The sequence below is a fragment of the Pelobates fuscus genome, chromosome 9 (genome assembly GCF_036172605.1).
Source record: "Pelobates fuscus isolate aPelFus1 chromosome 9, aPelFus1.pri, whole genome shotgun sequence".
Lineage (NCBI taxonomy): Eukaryota > Metazoa > Chordata > Amphibia > Anura > Pelobatidae > Pelobates > Pelobates fuscus.
This window is the reverse complement of record NC_086325.1, coordinates 135,393,026-135,419,267: the sequence shown is the minus strand read 5'-3', so window position 1 is coordinate 135,419,267 and position 26,242 is coordinate 135,393,026. Positions and strand designations below refer to the sequence as shown.

The window sequence follows — 26,242 nt, the reverse complement described above, 5'->3', positions numbered from 1 at the left end:
CATGACCCTGGCGCTGGTTCATTGGTTGTTTCCGTGCACCAGTTTTGCTAGTAGATACTAACCACAGCATACCAGGAACACCCCACAAGACTTTTGGAGATGCTCTGACCCAGTTGTCTAGCCATAACTATTTTGCCCTTGTCAAAATCACTCTGATCTTTTTGCTTGCCAATTTCTCCTGCTTCCAACACACGAAATTAAAGAACTTACTGTTAACTTGCTGCCTAATACATTTCACCCCTTGACAGGTGCCATTGTAACAATATTATCAATGTTATTCACTTCTCCTGTCAGTGATTTTAAAGTTGTGGCTGATCAGTGTATATCATTAGTTACCTTTTATTTCGAGAGAGGTGTCCTTGTTTGCCAGAATGGCACTCTATACTAGACAACATTTTTGTTTTTAGCGATTTGGCTCCATCAAATACTGGTAATCGTTGGGTCGGATCACATCAAACAAATTCTAAGTTAAGACTGATTCTCAATTGGCTGTTACACAAGGCAAGAGGTGTTGGTATATGATTTTATTTTTTTCCTTGCTTGGGCACTGAGGCAAAGCCTATGATAATTTGTTCTCCTGTCTGTTTTCTTGAACAGCTGGCACAGGATTGGGTAACAAAACAGCGATTGATCAATTCCCATATATGCAAGCTGCAGTTACAGAATTTCTGCCTTGATAGTCAGGTGAATCGTGGAGATTTTCAAGGTAATTTCAGGTTGTTTTGTTTGTTTAGTTTTTTCTCCCCCCATGTAATTTTTTTTTCTTCTTCTTCTTCTTAAACTTGTTCTACGTATATCACATTTTCTATAGTCTGCATTTTTTGAGCATATGTTTTGATTTCTGTTTCCAAGATGCCAAAGAATGTCAAAAAACAAAACAAAACCTCTGTGAGTTAACTCTTTGTACACTGTGATGTCATTACTGTGTGAATGCCCAGCGGGCGAGTTACTCATAGTGATCTTGGGTATTGGAGTGGCTGATTCCAACCCAAAAACACTCAAAATAATTAGCCTGCTAAGGGAAAAATCTGGCAGAGGCAATGTCTCCTAAATTTACTTAAACGGCATCACAGAACAAATATGCAAGTAATTTGAACTAAAGAAAGAAATGAAGGGGGAAAATTTTTTGATTTTTTGTTTTGCAACACCCATAATTATTGATAGTCGTTAAGTCAGTTATTATCCAAAGACCTATTGTGATCAATACATGTGTTTTACACAAACCTTCTAAGTTTACACGTTACTTGTGATATTGTAGATTTAATTTGTTGAATCAGGAGCAATGGAGAGTTGCCAACTTCCTGGTGTACTGAGTAAAACCCCCTCTGTGTTTTTAAAGAGCCAACGATTGTTGTAATATTTAAAACATTACGTAAAGGCTGTTTAGAAAGCTTAATATGGGGGGGGCGGGGCCGGGCCGCCGAGCCGAGCGGTCGCAAGACAGACCAGCTCCTGCTCAATACAAGCTACAAACCACCTTTTATGCCTGCAAATCGGGCTTTTGGATTGCATGACCAGCCCACAACTGCGACCCCAGACGTCTAGGGCTACCAGAGCTGAGGAGAGGCTTGCCCCCTGGGGTTTTAGTCCCTCAGGGGAGAGGTCCCTGCGGCAACAGGCGAGACCTCACCCGGCAACGAGAGGAGTGGACGGCCGCCACACCACTAACCTGCCCACTGGAGCCCGTCGAACAGGGAATCCATCTGCGGACCCGGTCCTGATTCCCCCCCCCTCTGGACCGGGGGGGTGATCCCGGTCCTCACCCCAAGGGCCTGAGCGGGATACAAAGGACGACACCGCTGCACACAAAATGGCGACCACCATGTGCATGAGAGACCTGAGCCCCGATTACAGCAGGCCACAAGGACTAAACAGGGTGCCGAGCAGAGTGCCCCAGCATGAAGCTGAACATCCCACTTACCACACTTCCAGCCTGCTCCCAAGCGACCACAAGCAGCAAACACTAAGCCTCCCACCGCGGATGACCCAGGCTCTCAGGGGACCGTGCAATCCGCAAAGCAGCCGCAGCCCACGAGAACCCTCACCGCACGCAAGCTCCCTGGACCTCGTGGGTTCAGAAGCAGAAGCCGGCGCACACAGCAGAGAGGGACGGAGGTCGGATGCCTGCTTCCCCACTGCCTAGAACGAGCTGCACTGGCATCGGTCGGCAGTGGAACTTTCCCCCCAAGAACGGCCTCGAGACCACCAAGATGGCGGCTCCCCGCGGAGACAAAATTCAACCCAGCAAGAAACCATGACGAACTGTATCAGGGACCAATGCTCGTGAGCTGCAGCAAAGAGAAGCTACTCTTGCTAAACAGTCAGCAAGTATACCTATAGTGGCTTCAAGCAGATTTAAATGCATTAATGTGTAGCTTTGGGGGAATAGGGGGTGAAGTTGTGTCTCTCATGCTTTATCAACAGCATCTAAGGGTGTCTATGGAGGCCTGAGGGGAGATACTATATCTCTCATACCTAAGCATGTACCTAGCTAAACTAAATACAATGCCTGCGTGTAACCTTATCCTGTAACTAACTACTAGAAAATGTCTAGCAACTACTATGTGTTAAAAGCAATATCTACTTAACCAAAAATGTGCAAGTTACTTTTATGCCACAAATATGTACACCAATATAAGAATAATGCGCTTGTTAGAGCTGTTGTGGCTATTCAAGCAATGTTGTATTCTCATATGCACAACAAAAATAAAGAATTCAAAAAAAAAAAAAAAAAAAAAAAGAAAAGAAAGCTTAATATGGCTAATGGAAATGAAACAATATAGTAGCTATTGACAGACCTGTCTGTGTTGTATATCTAATGGGACAGCTGTTACACTGCATCTTTTCAGTTTGGTTTCGGGATGCAGACTTGAACAGTCAACGTCACCCAAAGGAAGACGACTTGGTATTTCTAATTACACCGGACCCCAGCAGCAGCATTGCAGGAGACGAATCCAGTGTGCCTTCTACACTCGTATATCATACAGGCTATGTATCCCGCTTTACTCGTTCCCAGCGGACACAGATGTGTAAGTACACACACCTGTCATCCCTAAAGCACTGTGATGTTAGGAGATTATATTACCATAATGCAGGAGTTGCCCAGTTTTCAGTACTCCAGATATTGTGGACTACGTCTCCCATAATGCTCTTACAGCCATAATGCAGGCAAAGCATCAGGGGAGATTTAGTCCACAACATCTGGAGTGCTGAAGGTTGCCTGCCTCTGCCCTAAAGCCTTTCTTGGATTTTTCATTTAGCTATGCTAGCTTGGAAACATGGTCTATATTTAACTGTCAGATCGTTCCGAGAATTGTCAAAGTTAAAATGGTAGTAAATACCCTTTATAACACAATGTTTACTGTGATGTGTGTTTGGTTTACAGATTTACTTTACAGCACGGTCTTTGATCAGGTAACATGCTGATTAAACAGACTTCTCTCATGTCCTCCTTTCTTTTCACCCTCCAGTGGACAAGGAGCAGTATACGCTGTGCGACCTTTGTATCCACACTTATGGGAACCTGTCCGGATGCCGCAATGAGCAAGTACAGTGCGTGGTGATAGGAAGTTTAGTCACCACACAAAGGCAATGCAAAGCACTGGTTCAGCTACAGAGAAACCCATTCTTTAGGCCAATCATCCATCCCAATCCCACAGATTTCTTGCCAAGGGATAAAATAACCAACCAGGTCTCCATGGTAGGCTCACATCACTTTATTTACATCTGTCTGACAATTTAGAATTTTACAATGTTACCATGTAACACAAGCTATAAAGCTTACTAGGATGCATCAACATGTCTTTCATATAAAATAAGGGATTCATTCACATCATGTGACTTAAAATGTGTAGCTTACCACTGCACCAAAGTCTATTGGTTTTGGTTCCTCTAACCTAATTTTACAAATGGTATAGTAAACGTCTCCACTGCATTGGGCTGAGGGCCTTTGTGCTTGGCATCTTTACAGAAATCCACAATTTATTAATATTGTTACACTTAATGTGGCATGCACTACATCAGAGCCTTAATACCCAATATTTGAGTTCCCCCTCCCCCAACAAAAAACGTCCAGGTTGTGAGAACTTAGTGATTTGGTATGACAGGATTCCCAGATCCAGAGAGAGATGTTATTAGTAAGTATGGGTTTCCTGTTATTCCATAAAGTTAAATATATCTTGGCTGGTGTTACTTTCTTTGGTGATAAGGAAGGGGATGGAGCAAAAGAGGTAGAGCATTTTTATGAGGGCATTTGTTTTGGTGCCAAAAGTCTGGTCCCAGGAAGATCCATGATAAGTATGCCACTGTAGAGGGAGTGGTATAACACCTTGTGTAACATCTCAGTGGTAACAGATAAGCTAAATCGCCATATTTTACACAATTGCAGTTTGGACAGAGCTAAGGCTTTATGACAGATTCTTGATAAATCCACGAATTCCTTTAGATAAGAAGGGACATTTGACAAAGGATCATGTGTCCTTTGCATTGAATGCTTTTTTTGAGTGAGTCCATCACTGTCTCTAGTTCCTGTGAGTTAAGTTTGCCTTTAGCCCAATGGTAATTGCTGTACTCTTAGTGTTATAGACCACATTTTCTAACCGAACACTTTGATACATCCAGAATATTTTGCAACACTGCAGAATGTGTTCGAGCTTAATAAATAATAATGTGAAAAAAACTGTCCGTCTTAATTAGCCACCTCTTGCAACCGCATACTTAACTAAAGTTCTTTTGACTCCTTAGTTCCCCAGCCTGAAAGAATATAACAGCGACCAGAGATCTGCTATAGAAAAAGCCTATGCAATGGTGAAACAGCACCCACGACTACCGAGAATATGCATGATCCATGGGCCACCAGGCACCGGCAAATCCAAGACCATAGTCGGCCTCCTGTATAGAATTCTGACGGAGGTAAAATTTGAATTTTCTGTAACGCATCATGACTAAATCACTAACTACACATTAGCTACATTTACGATGAAAGACCAACAAAAGTTACAGCACCCAATATTAATGCATCAAGTATTTAGTTTACAAGATTAAACTCCTCGCCCACTCCTAGTGAGGTGGATCAAAGTTATATATGATGCTCCTAATTCTGCCCCCAAATAAGAGAATTATTATCTCTGAAGCTCCTTGTTAGGAGGTTCTCCACAGGTGGTCCCGGGATGTATCAAGGGCCAGCAGAACAGACCTTGGGCTAGTGTATAGTGAAATATACAAACATTCAGCTAGCTTGGAAGAAAATGAAACACATAGAAAGTATGCTTCTCAGGATCTTCTTCCACGCCATCTTTTATACAGTAATGGTAAAAGGCAAGTCTAGTCTATTTGAGGGAATACATATATCAATCTACAAAAAAAACAAGGAGATACAATACTATTTCTAAGAAATGTCAGGGCAATAGATACTTAATTCCGAGAAATGATCTGGTGTTGGACAGGGTGCAGTCTGTCAGTAGACTTTGGCACCCTTCTCAGAACATAAAAAGCAACTAATGCATTTAGTAATTTTCCAAAGCAAAGAAAATGAAGGCCATACCCTAAAATGGAGTCCGACTAACATGCTATATAATTAAATTCACAGCACACCTACATGTAGACTAAATAATTGGCATATAGCTTTCACTCACAGGTTCAATATGGCTTCTATATTTCATTTTGTATCCGGTATACACTCCACATTATGTTCCCAAAATATGTCTTGACTGTCTTGATGACCTGTTATCTGCCTGATTGTATATCTTTCTTTTTAGATGGTATTCCTTAACTTCTTTGCACACTGTGTAGCACTGCTCCAGGAAGCACCTCCAGTGGCCAACTAAGGAGTAGTCACTGGAGGTGTCCCTATGATGTAATGTAAACACTGCCTTTTCTCTGACAAGGCAATGTTTACATGAAAATAGTAACTGTAGCTGTTCTGGTGACAATAGTGTCCCTTTCAAATAAAAACAAGATTAAACCTAACCCACCTGATATAACTAAATGTAACCTGCACAATACAACTCACCTATTAGTACCTGAAAGCAACCTTTTAAACCAACTTTTTTTGAAACCGATCAATTTTAAAATACTGGATAGATCAGGGCAGCAGTATATCTGTATTAAATCTGACAGGCTGCTCTTTTTGGAAAGAGATCAGGCTTGTCTTACATGGAACCGTTGGACTAATATAAGCATGCCAATATTATTGCAAGCCTTTGTATACTATGGCTAGCTGTGAATTTTGGTTCTATTCTGCAGAAGAGCAACACAAACATGCCGGATCAAAATCTCAATGCCAAGAACAAAAGAAACAGAGTTTTGGTTTGTGCACCGTCCAACGCCGCCATTGATGACCTCATGAAGAAGATAATACTGGAGTTCAAAGAAAAGTGTCAGGACAAAAATAACACACTAGGTTTGTGAATGTGCAACATATGTACAGTGGGGAGAAAGTGCGGAGTTATTTACGGAGGACCAGAACTTCCAATCTGGTAGAAATGGGAAAAGTACATAGAACTAATACACGTCTGATGTGCATGTTTTTTTTTTGTTTTTTTTTTAACAGCCATAGTAAACTGCAACAAGAAAGGCTTTAATGTAGTTTGTTACAGGGAGGTTTATAGGAGCAAATAGCCTTTAATGGAGTTTTGAAGGTAATTCCTTTTTTCTAGTCTTGATTGTAATTTTAGTAATGTAAGGGTAAATAATCTTCTGGCATTGATTGTTTACTGTGCAGCTACTCTGTGAATGAGAACTTAAAGGAACACTATAGGGTCAGGAATACAAATGTCCCCCTAAAAAAAAAAAAAAAATATGTTAAAACTTATTATATGGGAACGCAAACAAATCTGCAATTCTGATGATCTCAGCCAAGGAGGCGGGGCCAAATGCAGCACTTGTCATAGAGATGCATTGAATTAAATATAAGAATATCTTAAGGTCATCAACCTATGTTTTGGGTTTTTTCTCCGTCTTTTTTCTCTCTCTCTCTCATTTTATTACATTTTTTATTTTAAATGTGTGCAGGCAAACCGAATTCTCTGATTCTGTATTCTTCACTCTTTCAGGGAACTGTGGAGATATAAACCTGGTACGTCTGGGGTCCGAGAGAGTGATTTCCAGCGACGTTGTAAAGTTTAGCCTTGACTGTCAAGTGAATTACAGAATCAGTGAGTAACGAGACTTGTCATGACTGACAGGTTGATTAAATAAAATAATGCTGCGTTCACTGTTTATTTGCTATATTTTGGGATCAACATTTATTGCTTCTTTTAAATCACTCCCATCTGTCTTTTTAACTTCCATCAACCCCCAGTTTTGAGTTTTTCTTTTATTTACCATTGTAGTGTGACTGTAGCTTCTTCCCCATATAAATCTTAGTTCCTGACTAGTAGTGTTTGCCAAACCCTTTCACCTGAATGTACATCTTTTCTGTTGAAGAAGCCTGTGATGCTACTCGTTCCTGTACCACAATCTCCAAGATACCCTGACATAATGCGGATAACCTTCACTATGTATGAAGTGAGGTTACAATACAGCTTCGTTGAATGTTTGAGGCTACAATAGAGCCCGGTTGCGGAGGTTAAAAAATGTATGCTAGTGAGAGATAAATATATTTATTAAGCCTACTTCTGTGCATCACCTATACATTAAAACCAACAGATTCAATCCCCACACTCCCAGCATTCCTTTGGCGTTAAATGCAGATGACACACTCCTGTGTCCATTCTTTGGGGAGCCTTGAATCTTACTGAACTTTCCTTCCTTTGCAGACCGAGCTCAGCATGATATTGGATTACACAAGCAGAAAGAAGCACTGGACAGGCAGCTGGATGAGCTTTGCCGGCAAAGAGCGATGGAAAGATGCAACAAGAACACTGTAAAAATATTTATATTACTATAATTTCGACTAAGTTACTAGAATGTAGGTGCCTTTTACATTACCTTTAATGTTGAGTACACCTATATAGCATTTAGAGGTTGATAAGCGCCTTACAACTATAATTAAATACACACTGCTACACACACACACACACACACACAAGCAATCACTCAGCCATTCACTTATATAACTACACACACACACACACACGCACACACACACGTTACTAGTTAATCATTATACACACAAAATTGATTTAAAGCGGCACTGTCATGCTGAACTTACCTTTCCCCTAATCGCTTCTTCTTCTCTCCCTCTCTCATGATCTGTTCTCCGTTTCTTCCTATCAAATCTAGTTTTCTTTAAAACATAAGACAAAGTAGGAACTACTTTGTCAAATGTATTTTTCCTACGCTTGACCAGCTCAAGTGGGTCAGATAAATTTTCCCACAATACTCATTTCTTCCGTGATCTTGCGATACCTGCTTTCACTATTCTAGAACGTCCTGTCATTTAGACAAAACGCCGGCGAAACTATCGAATGACTCACTAACAGAAATAGAACAGTTTGTTCCTTCATGTTAGGACGCCATTTGGTACTTTGAGGTCGGTTCGAAATTTCATTCGAATAAATAAAAATCCAATCAGTGCTGCAGGTGCATCTTGCAGATGCTTAGTAGATAGCTCTCTAATTCCAACGGTAGATTGGTCTTTCAGCCAACTTCACTATGCTATATCGCGAGTAGGGGCATGTCTAGTAAACAGTTCACTGTTGTAAAAAAATAAAGCCCCCCCCCCACACCCAAAAAAATTGACCCATGGTGCCACATAGTGTCCCACCCGTGCCCCACGAGTGAGGGCTATTCAACTAAACGGGGGAGCGGCGGGTGGGTGCCCTAAATTAAAAAGGGGGGGAGGATGGGACCTATTGTTCCCCCACACCCTCCAGCCCTCACCCATGAGCGGGGGCCTTAAATGACAATTGAGGGGGGAGAGGAGACACCTATTGACCTACCAGCCCCCACCAATGAGCATGTGGTGGACCTAAATGAAAATGGGTGAAAATAGATTATTTTTTTAGCGCCCTAAATGACAAATGTAAATGTAAAAAATACTTACCATTTGATATCTTTTTTTCTAAAACCTTGTTTTTATTTATTTACAGGTATTAATGTTTTATTGTGTCCCTCCCCCCCCCCCCCCCAATTGTATTTTAGGGCCACCATCCACCGCTAATGGGTGGGGGGAGGTCAATAGGTGTCGTCCCCATCCCCTTTTTTATTTAGGGCCCCCACCCGCCGTTCATGGGTGGGGGCCAAGAGGGACCCTATGCCCCCTGTTTAGTTGCATAGCCCCTACTATGGGTGGAGGCTCGGGGGGCCATTGTTAAAAGGAGGTGGGGGGATTTTTTTTTTATTTTTATTTTTTTATTATATACCAGTGAGCAGCCACGGGCTGCTCAATGTTTAGTATATATACCCCATCTCACGGCATAGCGAGTAGGGGCATTCGGGAGATTTCAATCATATTGACCCCCATATAGTGAGGGAGGACATATTTTTACATATTACGCCGGTAGCTACCTCCTTGTAATAAATGGAACAAACAAACACCGATATTTGGTGTTTGTTTTTTCATCCGAAATTTCAAACACCAAGATGTTTGTTTGTTCATCTTTCTGACGAATGAATGGACAAAATTCTCGTCTGAATTTCGGACAATAGCGAATGCCCAAGTGTTTAACATGCACAGAAATTCCACAGCGCTATCTAATGTGGGCAGATGACGTGTCCCACAGGGACTTCTTCGTCCAAAACAAAGATGGTGACGCCCAGGACCTAGGTCCAGGCACGATATTAAGGTAAAATATATTGGTTATATGGGGAACTTAGGGGCATTTGGGGGTGAATATGGGGTCAATTAGATGTAGTGGAGTCAGGAGGGAGGTTAAAAAAACAACTGGATTCGGCCATGACAGTGCCGCTTTAATTATCTCTCCTTCCCTGCTACTCACATCAGTGAGCAGTGATTAGAGAGATGAGTTTACGATGTATAGAAATATGACAATGTTGTCTAGTGTTAACTGAGCTGCCTCTGTGCACTGTGTGGCATCCTGACTCTTGAGAGCTAGAAAGAAGTGATATTATTATTATTATTATTATTATTATTATTATCATTGGCATTTTATATAGCCAGCAGGAGATTTAACAATAAATGAGACAATTACAAAAAGTCACATTGTCTTGTCCTTCTTAGTAAATATACTACAAGGAAAGTGCAAGGTTATGCAGAGAGCTCTCACGTCTGTTGCAGCATACAGAGAGCCTGCTCCTTTGTAGGCCTTGGGATCTAGCTTGGCTTTTACTTTGTGTTCAGCCAAAGAGAGCTTTTGATTTACATTGGCAGCCAGGAAGGCATACTCTCTGAGCTAAGGTCAAATTCTCTGTTGTTGCACTGTTCCATGTTCCATGATCTAACCAGAACTTATCATATGTTTTAATCTTAGTGTGATCAGCTAGATGAGACTATATCCAGACTATCCAAGGACAGGCAGCTGCTGGCAAATACATTGAGAGAGGTAAGAGAATGGATCATTTACTACAGGTGTCCGATTTTAATATTCTGCTGTATCACTCCTCAAATACCTGTACTTTTCCATGGAGCCCAGTACCAATCATCATAAGGGAAATGGGGCTTTTGAGTATTCAAACAATAATGGAGATTTAACAAAGTGTTCTATTCCAAAGCATGGTCTAAAATACTAGTGAGGAAATCACCATGGAAACCAGCAGAACCTGCAGGCACATTCCACTGGTGACTCCTATCCTTTTAAATTTTCTGCATTACTTTTTGGAACCAGACACTTTAATAGCTCTCCCCTACCTACCTGTCACACATTGATCTGCTTTCCTCTTTATAACCTTTGCTCCATGAATTCATTTTCTTCAAGTGGAACTATCATTGGTTGAGATTTGCTTTTAACGACCCTCAGAGAAGAGGTGGTGATGGCAGATACTCCTCGATCTCACCTGGTTTATTCATAAACCTGGTCTCTGCTTCCTGGCAGCTTCCATAAGGAATGTAGTTCTAGTTTCCTTTTCTCATCAGTGTGACACATAAGTCCACATTTGGAGGTTGAAGCTCCTTCAAGCACTGCCCATTGACATATTTTTGCGAATAAATTATTTTTTTCCCGTAACACTTGTCTGTTCACTAAATGATGAATTGGCTAAAGCAAACTTGTCTACTTTTATTCGGATCAGCTTGTTTTTTTTTTAAGGTTCTATGTATTCGATATCAATTATAATGCTACCAGAATAGAGTTAAATCGATCTCGTTGATTCAGTGGGATTCATGTAAACATTACTCAACTAACTAGGTGCACTAAGGGTTGGTGTATTGGTGTAGTGTTAGAAATGCAGGTTCCCTGATCTCGGTCAGGGGAATTAAGTCAACGGAAGGAAGCAAATTCAGTTGCAATTTGGCTGCTTGTGAATAGCAGAAGCAGCCAAAATATATTGAGACCATTGGTGATTTTTGAAACCACCAAATGACGGCTAAATTTCCTGAACAACTTGATAGGTTACATTTAGTTAAAACCGCAAAATTGGAGCAACAGCGTTCGTTTTAATGTTTCTGTTTGAGTGACGTGGTTGTATGGCTACCTATTATGTATGGGGACCATGCCCACGCTTGTATGTGATTTAATGTACATATTGATTGTCATATTGTCATTATGTATGATATGTTTTGTATTATGTGTGAAAACAATATATGAAATTATAAATAAATTTGAAAGAAGAAAAAAAAAATTGGGCCAACAACATTTTGTTCTTCCTCACTGCATTTAGTGAATCAATTTTAGTATTTCTTACTTTGTCTTTTAAGATCTTCTGAGTACATTTGAGTTTCATTGAAATCCTACACTAGTCTCAAAATAAAATAAAAAGTCAAGTTGCAGCGTCGTATTAATGCCTGTAAGTGACAGAATTGATTTCCGTGCTTTACCGGTACAGTGGTCCATTACGCACATACACCAGGCTGCATGATGCAACATTAGGTGATCTTTAACTACCTGACAATAACGTACATCGAGAAATGGAGTTTGACATCATTTGGCCTCCTTCACGTCTGAAATCTACTTTTTGTTGTAGAGTAACTCCTTTTCATATATTCCTGGTGCTATGAAAATAAAACTTTTTCACTATTTTTGAAATGGAATAATCTTTTCAGCTTAAAGGACCACTCTAGTGCCAGGAAAACATACTCGTTTTCCTGGCACTAGAGTGCCCTGAGGGTGCCCCCACCCTCAGGGATCCCCTCCCGCCGGGCTCTGGAGAGAGGAAGGGGTTAAACTTACCTCTTTTTCCAGCGCCGGGCAGGGAGCTTTCCTCCTCCTCTCCACCTTGCTCGCGACGTCATCGGCTGAATGCGCATGCGCGGCAGGAGCCGCGCTCGCATTCAGCCGGTCGCATAGGAAAGCATTTACAATGCTTTCCTATGGACGCTTGCGTGCTCTCACTGTGATTTTCACAGTGAGAAGCACGCAAGCGCCTCTAGCGGCTGTCAATGAGACAGCCACTAGAGGATCTGGAGGCTGGATTAACCCTCAGTATAAACATAGCAGTTTCTCTGAAACTATGTTTATAAAAAAAAAGGGTTAATCCTAGAGGTACCTGGCACCCAGACCACTTCTTTAAGCTGAAGTGGTCTGGGTGCCTAGAGTGGTCCTTTAAAAGCAGGTAGATTTATTTTTTAATGTTGGTGCTAATATAGTCTCTATTAATTCCCAGTGTTTTTACTGCAGTGGATTTATCCAATGTGCGATCAATCAGTCTGCAGTGCCTCATTTCTGAGCAGTGATTAGATAATTGCCATAAAAAACGGATTCTGACAAGATTTGAAGAACGATTTGTTTATTACTTAATGATTAGAGCTTGGCAAAGCACAGTTTGCATTTTGTTTTTCCTTAATCTGTGTTTGAGAGTCTGCTCTCGTATTCTGGTCTAGTTGTTTAACTTAAACGTACAATTGCAAGTTCCGCAGGCGTCCACAAGAGCTTCAGCGCAACATCATCCTGGAGTCTCACGTCATCTGCTGCACTTTGAGTACCAGTGGGGGTTTCCTTTTGGAGTCTGCCTTCCGACAGCTGGGTCAGGAGCCATTCAGCTGCGTTATTGTGGATGAGGTGAGTCTTCCTTATGATTTCTTCCCATTGCAACATGTTTTGGTAATGAATGTAGGCAAGTTTTTATTTAACTCTGTCATACAAAAATATTACATGGGCCCAAGATTAGTTTGGCATTGCAGCCTAGCACAGCTTCCCTTTAGCTGAGAGCGGCTGAAACTTGCTTATAGGCTATTAAACAGTAATTCATTCCAAGTGCCCAGTGAACTCATTTAACCCCTTAAGGACACATGACATGTGTGACATGTCATGATTCCCTTTTATTCCAGAAGTTTGGTCCTTAAGGGGTTAAAGTTCTGCTTGCTCATTCAGGTGTGCAGGAGGCAGGATTCCATGTTGTCTGTTACACACTAAAATTGTGTGCCTTGGTGGCATGTAACAACCTTCTGCGGCATATACCATCCCACAATGACTGACGTGTCCCATATTTTAATATAAAATAAGTAAAACAAAAATCCTGTGTTGTTGTTGGACCCATTGAGGGATATTCGCCATATTCTTTATAAAAAAAAAATAATAATTCTTCTTCCTGCCCAGGCTGGACAGTCCTGTGAAGTAGAAAACCTTATTCCGCTTCTCCACCGATGTTCGAAATTGGTTTTAGTTGGAGATCCAGAGCAGCTGCCGCCTACAGTTATTTCTGTGGTAAGAATCCTTGTCGAGAATATCTAGCACGTAACGTGTTACCTAGAGGAAGAGCAGAGTTCTGTGCGTCTTCTTAGGCCCAGCATAATTGCTTTTAACATTGTCTTTATCAAGGTTGCTTGGCATCAAGGTATTTCATTTTTGTGTTTTGCATAATTAATATGGTTCAGTGATTGGTTTCTTGTTCAATAGTTTCAGACATGAGTTAAGTGCCCAAGCAATTCATGTAGATTGACGTTTACTTCCCACAGCCACTGGTTCACTAAATAATTCCCCTCTTCTCTAGTGTTCTTTGCAGTAAGAATAATATAGATATGGAATTCACTGCCCGGAGAAGCTGTACTGTTAAAATCAAAAGGTGGCTTAAAGTCTATATCATTCTGTGCAAGACTTGGGGCTTAACATTTCAAGTCCTATGCTACACAGGCCTAAAAGTCAATTGCATGTCATTAAGAGCTTTTTGGAGCTTTTGCTCATGACTCTGAGTCATAATTAGATGATGTTGGGGAGTCTATGCTTTCAGATTTTCTCCTTTTCTTCCAATGTTAACAAAAATACCTGACAGAGTAGACAAATGGGCTTAAATGAAGGTACACCTTGAGAAGTTGACGGCAATGTTATCGGTAAAAAAACATTATGAATGTAAAATATGCTATTGTATGTCCTCTTACATACCTTGACTTACTGTATAACTGTATAATTCCTTGATGTTTGTACTCCCTGTCAGCCAATAATAAAGAATTGAGGGGGAAAAAAAAGTTATTTGCAACTGCACATCTATAGGGTTTATGGCTGACTCACCAGGCTTGAATTACTATTCGCCAAGGGCTAGTGGAAATGTTGAACCCTGCAATACTTCTAAACATTGAATGGACACACTAGGCACATTAAAGGAACACTATAGTGTAAGGAACACAAACATGTATTCCTGACCGTATAGTGGTAGAATGACTATTTAGGTGTCTCTCTTTACTTGAAAAGATGATTCTACTCACCTTTTTTCCAGCGTTGCGCTGATCACGCCTGTGGGGAGCGTTCAGCTCGAGACGCTGAACGCCAGTGCTACACACTGCAGCACTGACTTGGGAAGCACCTCTAGTGGCCATCTGAGTGACTGTCACCAGAGGTATCACTAGGCAGTAATGTAAACACTGCCTTTTATTACATTAAAAAAGCCTGCAGGGAGAGGCCATAGACCTTAGCTGTAGTTGTTCTGGTGAGTATAGTGTCCCTTTAACCACATACCCACACCTATGTTCTTGCATATATTTTTTGTTCTGAGGAACTTCCCTGTCCCACCTCAATCAGTTGATTTATAGCTGTAACGAAACATCCACCCAGCACTCTGCGGTTGCTACGCTTCCTGTAACTTGTTTTAAAGCTTTGCATGTATATTTGTGCGACCACATTTTCTAGCAAATGTATAGATTTATTTATTTCCCTTTGTATTTTCCTGACCTTTCACCTTCTTGTATATTTGGACTTACTGGTGCTACAGTAGCATCCCTGAACCCATAGCTTGTGGCTAAATGCCAGGCCTTGTGATTAACTGGTTTGGCATTAAGGGTTGGGGGGTGCATGCGTAGTCTCCATGTTTATTCCAGATTTTCATAGTGGTCATAGTGATCTTCAGTTATCTATATCTATTTAATGTATAAGTTATCTGGTAATTTCATCCATTAATATGGATATTATCATTTAATGATTTATTGATGGAGAAATGTAATTGCCATTTTGAGTTCAAGGGTGATTTACCTGTTAACGTGTTTATTCTCCAGAGAGCTGAGGAATTGGGTTATGGGCAGTCTCTGATGTCCAGACTTTGCAAGCATTTGCAAAGCTTAAGTACAGAGTCACCAGTCCTGCAACTAACTGTTCAATATCGCATGCATCCAGACATCTGCCTCTTTCCATCAAACTACTTCTATAAACGAATCTTGAAGACAGACAGGTAGCTAAAATGACCCGATGCGTATACATCACTCTGATAAAACAAACAAAATGAGTAACCTGGTATTCACCTTTGGTTTTTAATGTACTTCACAGGGCGACCGAAGAAGTCAGGTGCTCCATAGACTGGCCTTTCCAGCCGTACATGGTGTTTGACGTGGTAGATGGCTTTGAGAAGAAAGAGAGAGAGTAGGTATCGTAATCCTCTAATAAGGAGCACAGTTTATCAGACCCATCAGCAAATGCTGTTACCGCTTTTCCTTTTCCCCTCATCCAACCTGCACAGTAATAATTAGCTGAGAGCACTGGGTCAGGAATTTGTATTGAAACACCAAAATGGTTTGACAAAGAAAAAGTAGGACAGCGTCTGCAAGTTCTTTACACCATACCCTGTATACTTGGGGGCTCATTATGCTCCATTTAAGTAGAATTTTATGTCTTAAACACAAACCACAGTTATCTAGATCAATCTATACATCTTTTTTAGTATCATGTCTTTTCTTGCTGTCTCTTTAAAAAAAAAAAAAACAATGCTTTCACAAGGACCCCAAATGCCTTCTTTTCTTTACCGATAGATCATTTTCAAACCCTCAGGAGATTAAAATGGTAGTAGCACTTATGAAACTTATTAAAAGCAAGAAGAAGGAGTTTAGCTTCCGGAACATTGGCATTATCACTCCATACCGTGCTCAGAAGATGATGATCATCGAAGAGCTCAGGAAAGCATTTGGAAATGACCCTATGTGAGTAAAAGGATTTGTCTTGTGCAGTTAGTGTTTGTGCTGGATGGGGTTTGTTTGTTAAAGAAGTATGAGTTAGATGCAAGACTGTTTGCTGTGAGAAGTGAGAAAATGTAGGATATGGTTTTAATTTATTTTAACGCATTGTGGCCTTTCCTCCCCCCACATTTTAGTAGGTATTTAAAGGAACAGCCACTTCTCTGAATATCCCTAAATATCATTAAATTAAGCGCAACAAATCACTTATAACTTGCGTTAAGAATTTCTTTGTATGATGCTCTGCAATAATAGAAGTAAAATTTATAATATAAATGTATGTTAAAGGAGTTGGCTATCGACATCACAATCTAATTAAGTCCTGGCATTGGCAGAACATCCATTGCATTGTTCCTGTTTTCTCTCTCTCATTCTCTCTCTCTGTCTGTCTGTCTCTCTCTCTCTCTCTCCAACTCTCTCCCTCCGTCCCTGTCTCCCTCCTTTATGTAGGCTGTCTTTCAACCGTATCTGCAGTTAATGTGCTAGGCACATGGTGGCAGCAAAACACTATATATACATTTAGAATGGCCTTTGTCCGTAAGTTCCTGTAACCAGCAGATGATCATATTTAAAATACATGTTTTACCCAACTGATGACCTCTTCTTTTCCAGCCCAGGGGAAGTGGACACAGTAGATGGTTTTCAGGGTCGACAGAAAGATTGTGTTATTGTGACATGTGTCCGTGCCAACTCCACTCAAGGTGCTATAGGGTGAGTAAACCCAAGTTCTCTGTTTGGATTATAGTCTATTTGTGCCCTGTTTAAGTTCTCTTTTATGTTTGATTTTAGGTTTCTTGCAAGTCGCCAACGTCTGAATGTTACGATCACTAGAGCCAAGTTTAGTCTTTTCATCTTGGGCAGTCTCAGAACCCTTATGGTAAGAATCCCTTTCCCATTGCAGAATTGTTTCTCTTTAGAATAAAGAATTTAGAACATTATGTTAAATCACATTCTTGGGAGAATCATGACATTCATGGGAAAAATTGCATAGATATTTAAAAAGAACCTGGAGAGGCTTAAATAATAATAAAATGAATTGCTTAAGAAATGATAAACGTATGGTGTGCTACCTCTCTAAAGCTTGTCTTATTTCACATAAAAAAAAAAAATCTTCCTGATGTAGTCACAGTCCTATTCTCGTACGTCTCTTCTACAGGAGACATTCATAATTTCTTGTAGACTTTGCTGCTGCTCCTGTAAACCTGACATTTTAAGACTTCAGTTGGATGATATTGTATTGATTAATATGAGGGGTTAGCCACATAGAATCCATTTTCCCTAAAAGTTGTCACATGTGTTTATCAGGATGACACACGCCAGTCTTGGCCCAACTCTCTATGAAGCGTTCTAAATGCTTAAAAACATACACCAATTAGTTTAAAGCTGTGTCATTATCATTGTGGGTTTGTTCCTGTTTGAAAAGCATCAGTCTAGAGAATAATCTATGCAATGGTCCCTTGTGTATAGATTACTTTCAACACCCTTTATGTATTTTATAACGTTTATTCTCTTACCAGTTTTAAAAATATTGTCATCTTCTTTATAATGTTCTGATGTCTTGTCTGCAGGACAATGTGGACTGGAATAATCTGATCCAAGACGCACAGAAACGCGGTGCCCTTATTAGAACTAAAGAGGAGACCTACCAGAAAGATGTCAATAAAATCATCAAGCTCAAACCTGTTGTTCAGCGTCCATCTTTCCATTCAAGCTCTAGACCTGATGATAGAAGTCGACATAACTTATCTCACACCCCTCAAAACAAACTACTAAGGGAGCCAAATAAGCCTCCACGAAATGTTCAGCAACCAACACATAGGCAGCCTATGGCACACCAGGCTGTGGACCACAGAAGGGATCCAATTAAAAACTTGCTTTGCACCTCTGTTGTTCCAACACCATCTTCAGTTCCAACACCACCTTCAGCCACTAGAGAGAAGCCAAAAGACCCCAGGTTGGCACGTCGGCAGAATAGCACAAGTGAACCACAGGGGAGCAATGCTTTACAAGGGGATTCTCCATACAGTTCTACTGTAAATCGTGAGCACCATGGTAACCATTACCCACCATCTGCACCTTCAATAACAGACAATAGACAACCTCAGTATCAAAACCCTGGATCTGTCAACCGGGGTCATGGACACTACTACAGAGACAGAGATTATCGAATGCAAAACCCAATCTCTGAAGCGGGCCACGAGGCCAAGAAGAGAAAGATCCTCTAACTGGCTTTTCCTCATGGTCTTCTAATTGGCAGGACATTGAAGTAAAAAAAACAAAACAATACTGTTCTGTTTTGTAAAGTACTCCAAACCTTTGTAATTAACCCTTTCTATGCAAGAATTCGAAAAGGGAAGGAATCCCAGGTTCACCAAAAAAGTCATTACCTGTTGAAACAAATGGGATTATTGTATAATAAATGTAATTACTAGTGTAAGATAGTTGTGCAGTTATATTATAGAAGTTCTTCGGGGGATATGAGTGTATTTTATTGTAGATTGATTTTATAATGGTGAAAAGCCAACTGTTTCTTGGTTGTCTGATACATGTTAATTTGTTTTGTTTTTGTTGCCCCATTTTGTCTCATCATGTACACTAGCTGCCTGACCTGTACTCATCTGTCAGCTTATGCAAAAACCATCCCTTGTTTTCTTAGCCACTTAGACTGCCTTACACAGTGCGTTTGTCCATCTTTTTGCTCTCAAATTCCTAGTTGTTTGTTTTTTACATCTTATGTTCTTGGTAAACCTTATTCTCAATAGCTTGAAATGACACTATCGCAATGGTTAAATGTCAGACATATGCAGGCACATATTTTTTTCCCCCCTCTCTCCACCCAAAAACCATTATCAAAATAGGGAGACAATTTAATAAATTCAGCTCCTTTTTTTTTTCCAACGGATGGTCTTTATTGTACTTGGAATATGTTAATGCTTGTACAGAATAGTTGATATGGCACGATTTACACTTACTACATAAGTTTGTATTTTTGGAATTTACTTTGCTCTACCCAAGCTACCATACATTTTTTTTATGTGTTGCAGTCCTTGATCTCTAAAAAGGATACTGTAACAGCTTCATCTCATTGAAGTAGTTAGTGTCTGGAGACCGCTGGCACCACCCTTCCATTTACACCATATTGTAATCTTGAACCGTTTTTAATGCTATATTAGTGTTCCCAGCCGTGCTGCTTGGGCTAATGGGGAAGTATCGGCTTGAGCAGCAGTGTCAACTGACTGCTTTCAGCCTATCACAGTGCTTATTGGGTATGCATTGGTATGGCTAGAAAGAGGTGTGCAATCTCTGTGGGAAGCTAGAAACACACTTTCATTGTTGAGCTGCTCGAAAATGGATTAGCACTGAATGGAGGGCCAGTGCCAGGGGTCTCTATGTGCTATAATTAATTTGATGAGATGACCTAGTTATTGTGCCTACAGTGTCTCTTTAGAGTTCTGAAGAAGATCTTCACTCCTTGATGAATTTATATGTAGTTACATAGCCTAAAAAGAGACATGCGTCTATCAAGTTCAGGCTTACCTGTTTTAACCGGTTCTTGTAGTCACGGAAGCCTCCAAGTTTTAATTGGCATGCGAAGAATCAAAGTCAATTGTGGCGCTCATACAAGAGAAGTCCTATTAATCAACATACACTTTTTGCACCAACACTAGTTGTAGTTCTGCAAAGCCCAGGATGCTTGGCTTGCAGAGCATTATGGGAAATTACAGAGTAACAGCTGGAAAGCAGCCTCTTGGCTGTACCTGACTTCAAAGTCAACCACAATTCTCCATATTTTAAATTATCGATGCCTGTAGGGTCCAAGGTCAGTCACTGCTTCCAAGATATAAAGTGGAATTACTCTATGCAGAAGAAATGGAAGCATGTTTTGACTGTGTAATCAAGCTCTTATAGTGCATTGATGTCTTGATATCCTGATAACTAATGGTATCCTGGGTCTGCTTAGATGGAGTACGTACATGCATGGGTGCAAAAGTCAATGCTGACATTTTATTCTGGCACCATGTCCCATGTTGGATTACAATACATTTTTCCTGTCTGAGCCCATTTCCTCATTCTGTGCAGAGTGGCATTGCTCAGTAAGAACTTGAAATTGACACATTATTATTTTAATTTTTTTTTCCTTGTGCATCTGTGATTCAGGCCTTGGTACTCTTGTTATCATGAACATATCCTGAAATTTATTATGTGTTTCTATGTTTCTTATTAAACTCCCCGTGTCCTACCCCGATCCCCCCCCCCCCCCGCCCCACCTTATAGATTAAATCTTATTGAGAATTTCTGTCTATCAGTCTTTATGTTTATGTTTATCTGCCCATTTTGGGGAATTTTATACATTGTTGACATAGTTTTAACATTGTATCTTCATAATGTGTTTAACCCCTTAAGGACACATGACATGTGACATGGCATGATTCCCTTTTATTCCAGAAGTTTGGTCCTTAAGGGGTTAAAGGGATGCAAAAAAACATAAATTAAAAATAATACCTAAAGCTGATACTCACAATTTTGGAATCCTCATAATGTGCAGCTTTTGAAATGAGCTCGGGCCAAACTAGAAGTCACTCGTGGTGTAAACATTACTTTTTTTTAGCATTGCGTATAGACACAGCGAGTTTATAGTTCACTTGTCAGCTGTTTGCTATAAGAAAGGAACAGCTGAACTACAACTCCATAATTGTAGCTAAAATAGAAAAACTTTGAGAGAGAGAGAGCAGAATAATAAAAAAAAAAGTTACATACTGAAATCTATATGTTGGAAGGCCAATTGGTCTGAATTTGTGGGAGGAGTTATGACCCTATATAAACCCTACCCCCCTACTCACCTTTGCCGGTCAAGCTGTCACCATAGTTACCTGCATTTCCTGTCAGCCATTCCCGCCAAAATTCTGCAGCAAGCAGTCTCCCTCCAGCAGCACCTACCGCAGACTTCAGGGCTCGTCCACCGGCTGCCCCGCAGCTTTCCCGACTCGCTACCTGGCTGCCGAGCTTCCGGTCACGAGACCGGCACGCAAACGTAAGCTTAAACGTGGGGAATAGCGTTCGACTATTTCCCACGTTCGGGCCTAAAACGCGGGGATAGGCTCCCTAGATATATTACTTACCCGTTCATTTAAATCCAACGTTCATGTACTTCTGCATTCGCGCAATTTTTAGCCGACCGCATAGGACACACGAATTTCGTTCTTTCTTATGTACGCTTATACTCACCTTACATTCGCCTGTTTCTCACTTTAGTTAGATGAAACACATACGAACGGCTGGGCCATGAAACATTTCTTTTTCATTAATCTAAACCACCGGTCATAGTATATCTCTCTCACGTTCGGTAGACGAATCCATAAGGTTCTATGCATTTTATTAAAAATTTATATTGAAGTATGTTCCTCTATGTATGATTTTATTCATGTTCACGACACTATCTACATTTTTCCTTATTCTAAATATCATTATTTCACAACACTGTCACATTTAAATTATGTATATATCCCAGGTGTTTTTCCCTTAAAGGAACAGTTTCCCCTTTACGGTTGCAGGGCCTAGCCCCACAAAGAAAACTCTTAAAATTATCAAACTCCACGCTCACTTGTCCAGTAGTTTTATTTTAAATCCCTGTTAATTGTAATACTATACTCAGGATCCTTAATTTTAAAAAATGTTTTAGGTTGTACTACTTATTCTGTCAAGTAGACTCCAGGAGGTGGCTCCAGTATCCAGTACCACGGTATCAGGTAAATAAGGTTAACATTTTTTTTACGTTTCTCCTGAGGCCTCATTTCAGCCTCCATGGCCTTTTTACAATACCCTCCCACCTCCCAAGTGGGCTCAAAACTTTAAACACATAAGGTAAAAAATGCCTCACTCTCCAGGTTACTATTGTATTAAATGTTAAATTCTGTTTTAATTTCTACATATCTTTACGTAGACCTGCACCATTGCGCAGATTCACTACGTCTTCAACGTCCATCAGTCCACCTGGTTCCCGACGTTCCAGTAGTAGGTATCCCTAATTTTACTCACTACTATTACGTCCTTCTAAGTCCTCACTTCGCCTGCATATCTGTCAAATAATATTGCTCAGTTCTGGGATCCCAGGGGCTTGTCTCAAAAAAAAATGTGGACCTACGTTCAGGTCTCTCATTACACGAGCGTTTATGATACAGTGTTTCTGTTACACACCATTCCATACGTTCTACATTTTTACACTTGGATTACCAATTGCACACCTCTGGTCTACTAGCATCTTTCTTACCTAGGTTCCTGGACTGTACCTGATTATACAAAGTATATATAGACCTATATATTGAAGTCGCCTGAGCAATTTCTTATATACAGAACTAACACTCAAGGTCAGTATCTACATGCGTTACATACTTCCTGCAAGAGACAAGCCCCCGTCAGGGTAGAGAACTGGCTTTCAGGGTTAGGTGCTGGCCCTAGCTTCCCCCAATAATACCATGGTCCACGAGGTCTACACCCCTACCTCATACACAGAGGTTCAGCCCCACGACCAAATCATGGCTAGCCACCTCGCTCGCTCTTCTTTAGGGCTACAGTCAGGGCTTCCCATGTCACGGCCACACGTTTTGAGTCTCTTACAGTCACCGAGAGGTCGACATCCTGCCACCACCTTCTGGTGGCCACAAAATCCTCTCGGCCCAAATCATAGGTAGAGCCTCTCACCGCCGCTTGGCAATCTGTCACTTGGTTCTAACATTTTAATTCTTCGCTTCGGCATTAGCAAGCAGGCCAGTTCTCCGGAGTTTTCATCCCACCTCCACTATACGCTACTGATCCATATCATTATTCCTTTCAGGATGTCGCAAGAACCAATCATCGATCCCCCATCAGACGATATACCCAGCACACCAGCCAGGCCTGAGTCACCGGTGGAATCCCTCACTCCTACTCCCAGATCCTTAAGATATTGGACCATTCCAAAAATATCGGCTAAACTTAGGCTCAGGGGAATCCCCTTTCCAGCCACCGCCAGGAAAGCAGAACTTTATAAACTGCTGACAACTCAGGCCAACGAACCAAGGCCTGGCACCAGTTCACAAGGGCCTTCAGTTGGCTTTTCTGATTCCACCCAGGAAACTCTGGCGCCTATACTGGCCAATCTGCAATCCATTAACAGCAGGTTGCTGAAGGTGGAATCAGCCATAGCCACTCCAGGTGACTTAACATCCCCAGCAGTCCCTACACCGGTAACCTCGACCGCTCTGACTGCCATACCCCTCATTTGCCCTCCCACTACCCACACCTCACCAGCCCACTCTGTTCCGGCTTCCATCAAGAAAGATATTCTTGATGGAAAAGATGTCAATTTAATGTCCCTCCTCATAGCCTCCCAAGATGTCTTAGAGAATAGAGCTTACAACTACGGGGACATTTCCGTAGTCTTAAGAGCCAGAGACCCACGTTTGAATAAAAAATTCACCATCCCACAGTTTATCGCGTTTGGCACTTATCGCAATGTTATCTGCATGGTGTACCCTCATAGGAGAGAAGAGCTTGATTTATATATGCACAAGGTGGTTGATTTGGGCATCAAATATGGAGGGTCCTCATTCTACAATTACCACAAATCCGTTTCGGCCAAGGCAGCTACTCATCTGACACAATTCAATATTAGAATTGATTGGTGTCAGATAGATACTGAGTTATTCTGCTGTCATTTTGCTGGTCTGAGGCCCCATCTTGTGCCTCTTGTGTTTCCACTTCACACTCCACAGATCTATGCCCTGGGGATGCAGACCCTTCCACGTCCACTTTTTCACCCCACCACTCCCTTACCCCACTCCCTAGACAGGAAGGTGTCCAGAGAGACAAGCTGGGCAGACCCATCACCTTCTTGGGCAAGGCGCAGGTGTGCAATAACTTTAACACTGGAATATGCAGCTACAGCGCATGCGGGTTGTTGCACATCTGCTCCATATGCTTCAGAGCCCACACCTAGTCCATGTGCCCAACCCGTCTGACCCGTTCAGCACACATTTAATTATACGACGACACCACGTCCAGTTAATGGCACTTTCTCTTCGCAACCTTACTCATCTCGGGGGGCTGCTTACTTGCACTCCAAATAATAAAGTGTGATTTGACATTTTTGTATCCTTCTTCTTTTCCTCCAGTTCATGGAATAGTTTCAGTCATACCAATGTATAATTTTGATGTAATTTGCCTACATTCTACTATTCCAGCATGTAGGGATACATGCTTAAGCAATATAGATATATCTTAGACCTCATTCTCTACACCTCCTCTACTCAGCTGCTAACACTCTTTTATGCTCTTAAATTACAGGTCTCCGGCACACCTTCAATCAGCCAGGGCGCCATCATTCCTATGGTTTAAATTAACTATTACTCCACGCACAAACACTTCCGAGTTTTGCATACAAGGTGACCTTTCCATCAAAACCATGGTGGCTTTTGCCTCCTTTTGCCATTTACACCTTAAACTCTCTCATAATACCATCAAACTCTACCTCACCGGAGTACAACACCACATCCTCACTAACTTCCCTAACCACGCTCCTTTTCCGTCTTCCAACCCCATTAAGAAAATCCTCAAAGGTATTTTCAAGGTGCTCCTCTACATTCCATTAACATAATAGAGATTCCGAGCACAAGTTGGAAGGCCAATTGGCCTGAATTTGTGGGAAGAGTTATGACCCTGTATAAACCCTAACCCCCTACTCACCTTTGCTGTTCAAGCTGTGTTGACCCCACCCACCTACACCCTCCTTTACACATTTCTCTTTGTGGGCCCTCTTTTTTACAGGCCTACTCGTACGTTGGTTTCGGCACACCTCAACCAACTTTGCTCCTTCTCTACATTCCATTAACATAATAGAGATTCCGAGCACAAATATATATATATATATATATATATATATATACACAAACGAATAATGTAGGTGCACTCCTGGATTTAAATAGTGTTCATTTTACTGTGTCAATATATAAAAAATATATTTTCGCTGGCTTTGTTTCACCCTGGTACGTATCTCTAATTTTTATATTTTAAGGAAGAGTGCCAAACTTATCTCTATTTATATATATATATATATATATATATATATGATGCCAAAATATTGAGTATTGCAGTATACCAGAGTATTGGACCAACATAATATTTCAAAGACAAGCTTTCAAGAGTTTTCCTCTCTTAGGTCTGAAGCAATACTGATTAATCTGATAGTTACATAGCTGAAAATAGACTTGCGTCCATCAAGTTCAGCCTTCCTCACATTTGTTTTTGATCCAAAAGATGGCAAAAAAAAAAAAACAGTTAGAAGCACTTCCAATTTTGCAACAAGCTAGGAAAAAAAAATCCTTCTTGACCCCAGAATGGCAGTCAGATTTATCCTTGGATCAAGCGGTTATTACCCTACATTGAAAGATTATATCCTTGAATATTCTGGTTTTGCAAGTATGCGTCTAGCTGTTTGAACATCTGTATGGACTCTGATAAAAAACACTTCTTCGGGCAGAGAATTCCACATCCTTATTGTTCTTACAGTAAAAATAACATTCCTTTGCCTTAGACAAAATCTTCTTTCTTCCAGTCTAAAAGCATGACCTCATGTTCTATGTAAAATCCGGTTTGTGAATAGATTTCCACACAATGGTTTGTATTGGCCCAGAATATATTTGTATAATGTTATCATTTGTGTTAACATCTCATCATAGCTGATATGTTCCATTCCTTTTATTATTTTGTAGCCCGGCTCTGCACTTTTTCTAGTGCCATAATATCCTTCTTTAGAACAGGTGCCCAAAATTGCACAGCATA

At 40.9% G+C, this 26,242-nt stretch overlaps 1 protein-coding gene across 1 annotated transcript in view; it reads left to right on the top strand.

Annotated features, from left to right (window-relative positions):
• Nucleotides 1-18,863, top strand: part of SETX (senataxin) — a 63,642-nt gene extending 44,779 nt beyond the window's left edge. Inside the window, exons 10-25 of the mRNA XM_063432483.1 lie at nucleotides 598-706; nucleotides 2,850-3,029; nucleotides 3,471-3,700; nucleotides 4,744-4,911; nucleotides 6,244-6,400; nucleotides 7,053-7,154; nucleotides 7,758-7,864; nucleotides 10,374-10,445; nucleotides 12,906-13,055; nucleotides 13,593-13,700; nucleotides 15,479-15,651; nucleotides 15,747-15,839; nucleotides 16,226-16,393; nucleotides 17,039-17,137; nucleotides 17,216-17,303; nucleotides 17,995-18,863. Of these exons, the coding sequence (XP_063288553.1) occupies nucleotides 598-706; nucleotides 2,850-3,029; nucleotides 3,471-3,700; nucleotides 4,744-4,911; nucleotides 6,244-6,400; nucleotides 7,053-7,154; nucleotides 7,758-7,864; nucleotides 10,374-10,445; nucleotides 12,906-13,055; nucleotides 13,593-13,700; nucleotides 15,479-15,651; nucleotides 15,747-15,839; nucleotides 16,226-16,393; nucleotides 17,039-17,137; nucleotides 17,216-17,303; nucleotides 17,995-18,651 (2,661 nt within the window). The 3' untranslated portion in view covers nucleotides 18,652-18,863. The remainder of the gene's footprint in view (nucleotides 1-597; nucleotides 707-2,849; nucleotides 3,030-3,470; nucleotides 3,701-4,743; nucleotides 4,912-6,243; nucleotides 6,401-7,052; nucleotides 7,155-7,757; nucleotides 7,865-10,373; nucleotides 10,446-12,905; nucleotides 13,056-13,592; nucleotides 13,701-15,478; nucleotides 15,652-15,746; nucleotides 15,840-16,225; nucleotides 16,394-17,038; nucleotides 17,138-17,215; nucleotides 17,304-17,994) is intronic.
• The last annotated feature ends 7,379 nt before the right edge of the window (nucleotides 18,864-26,242 follow it).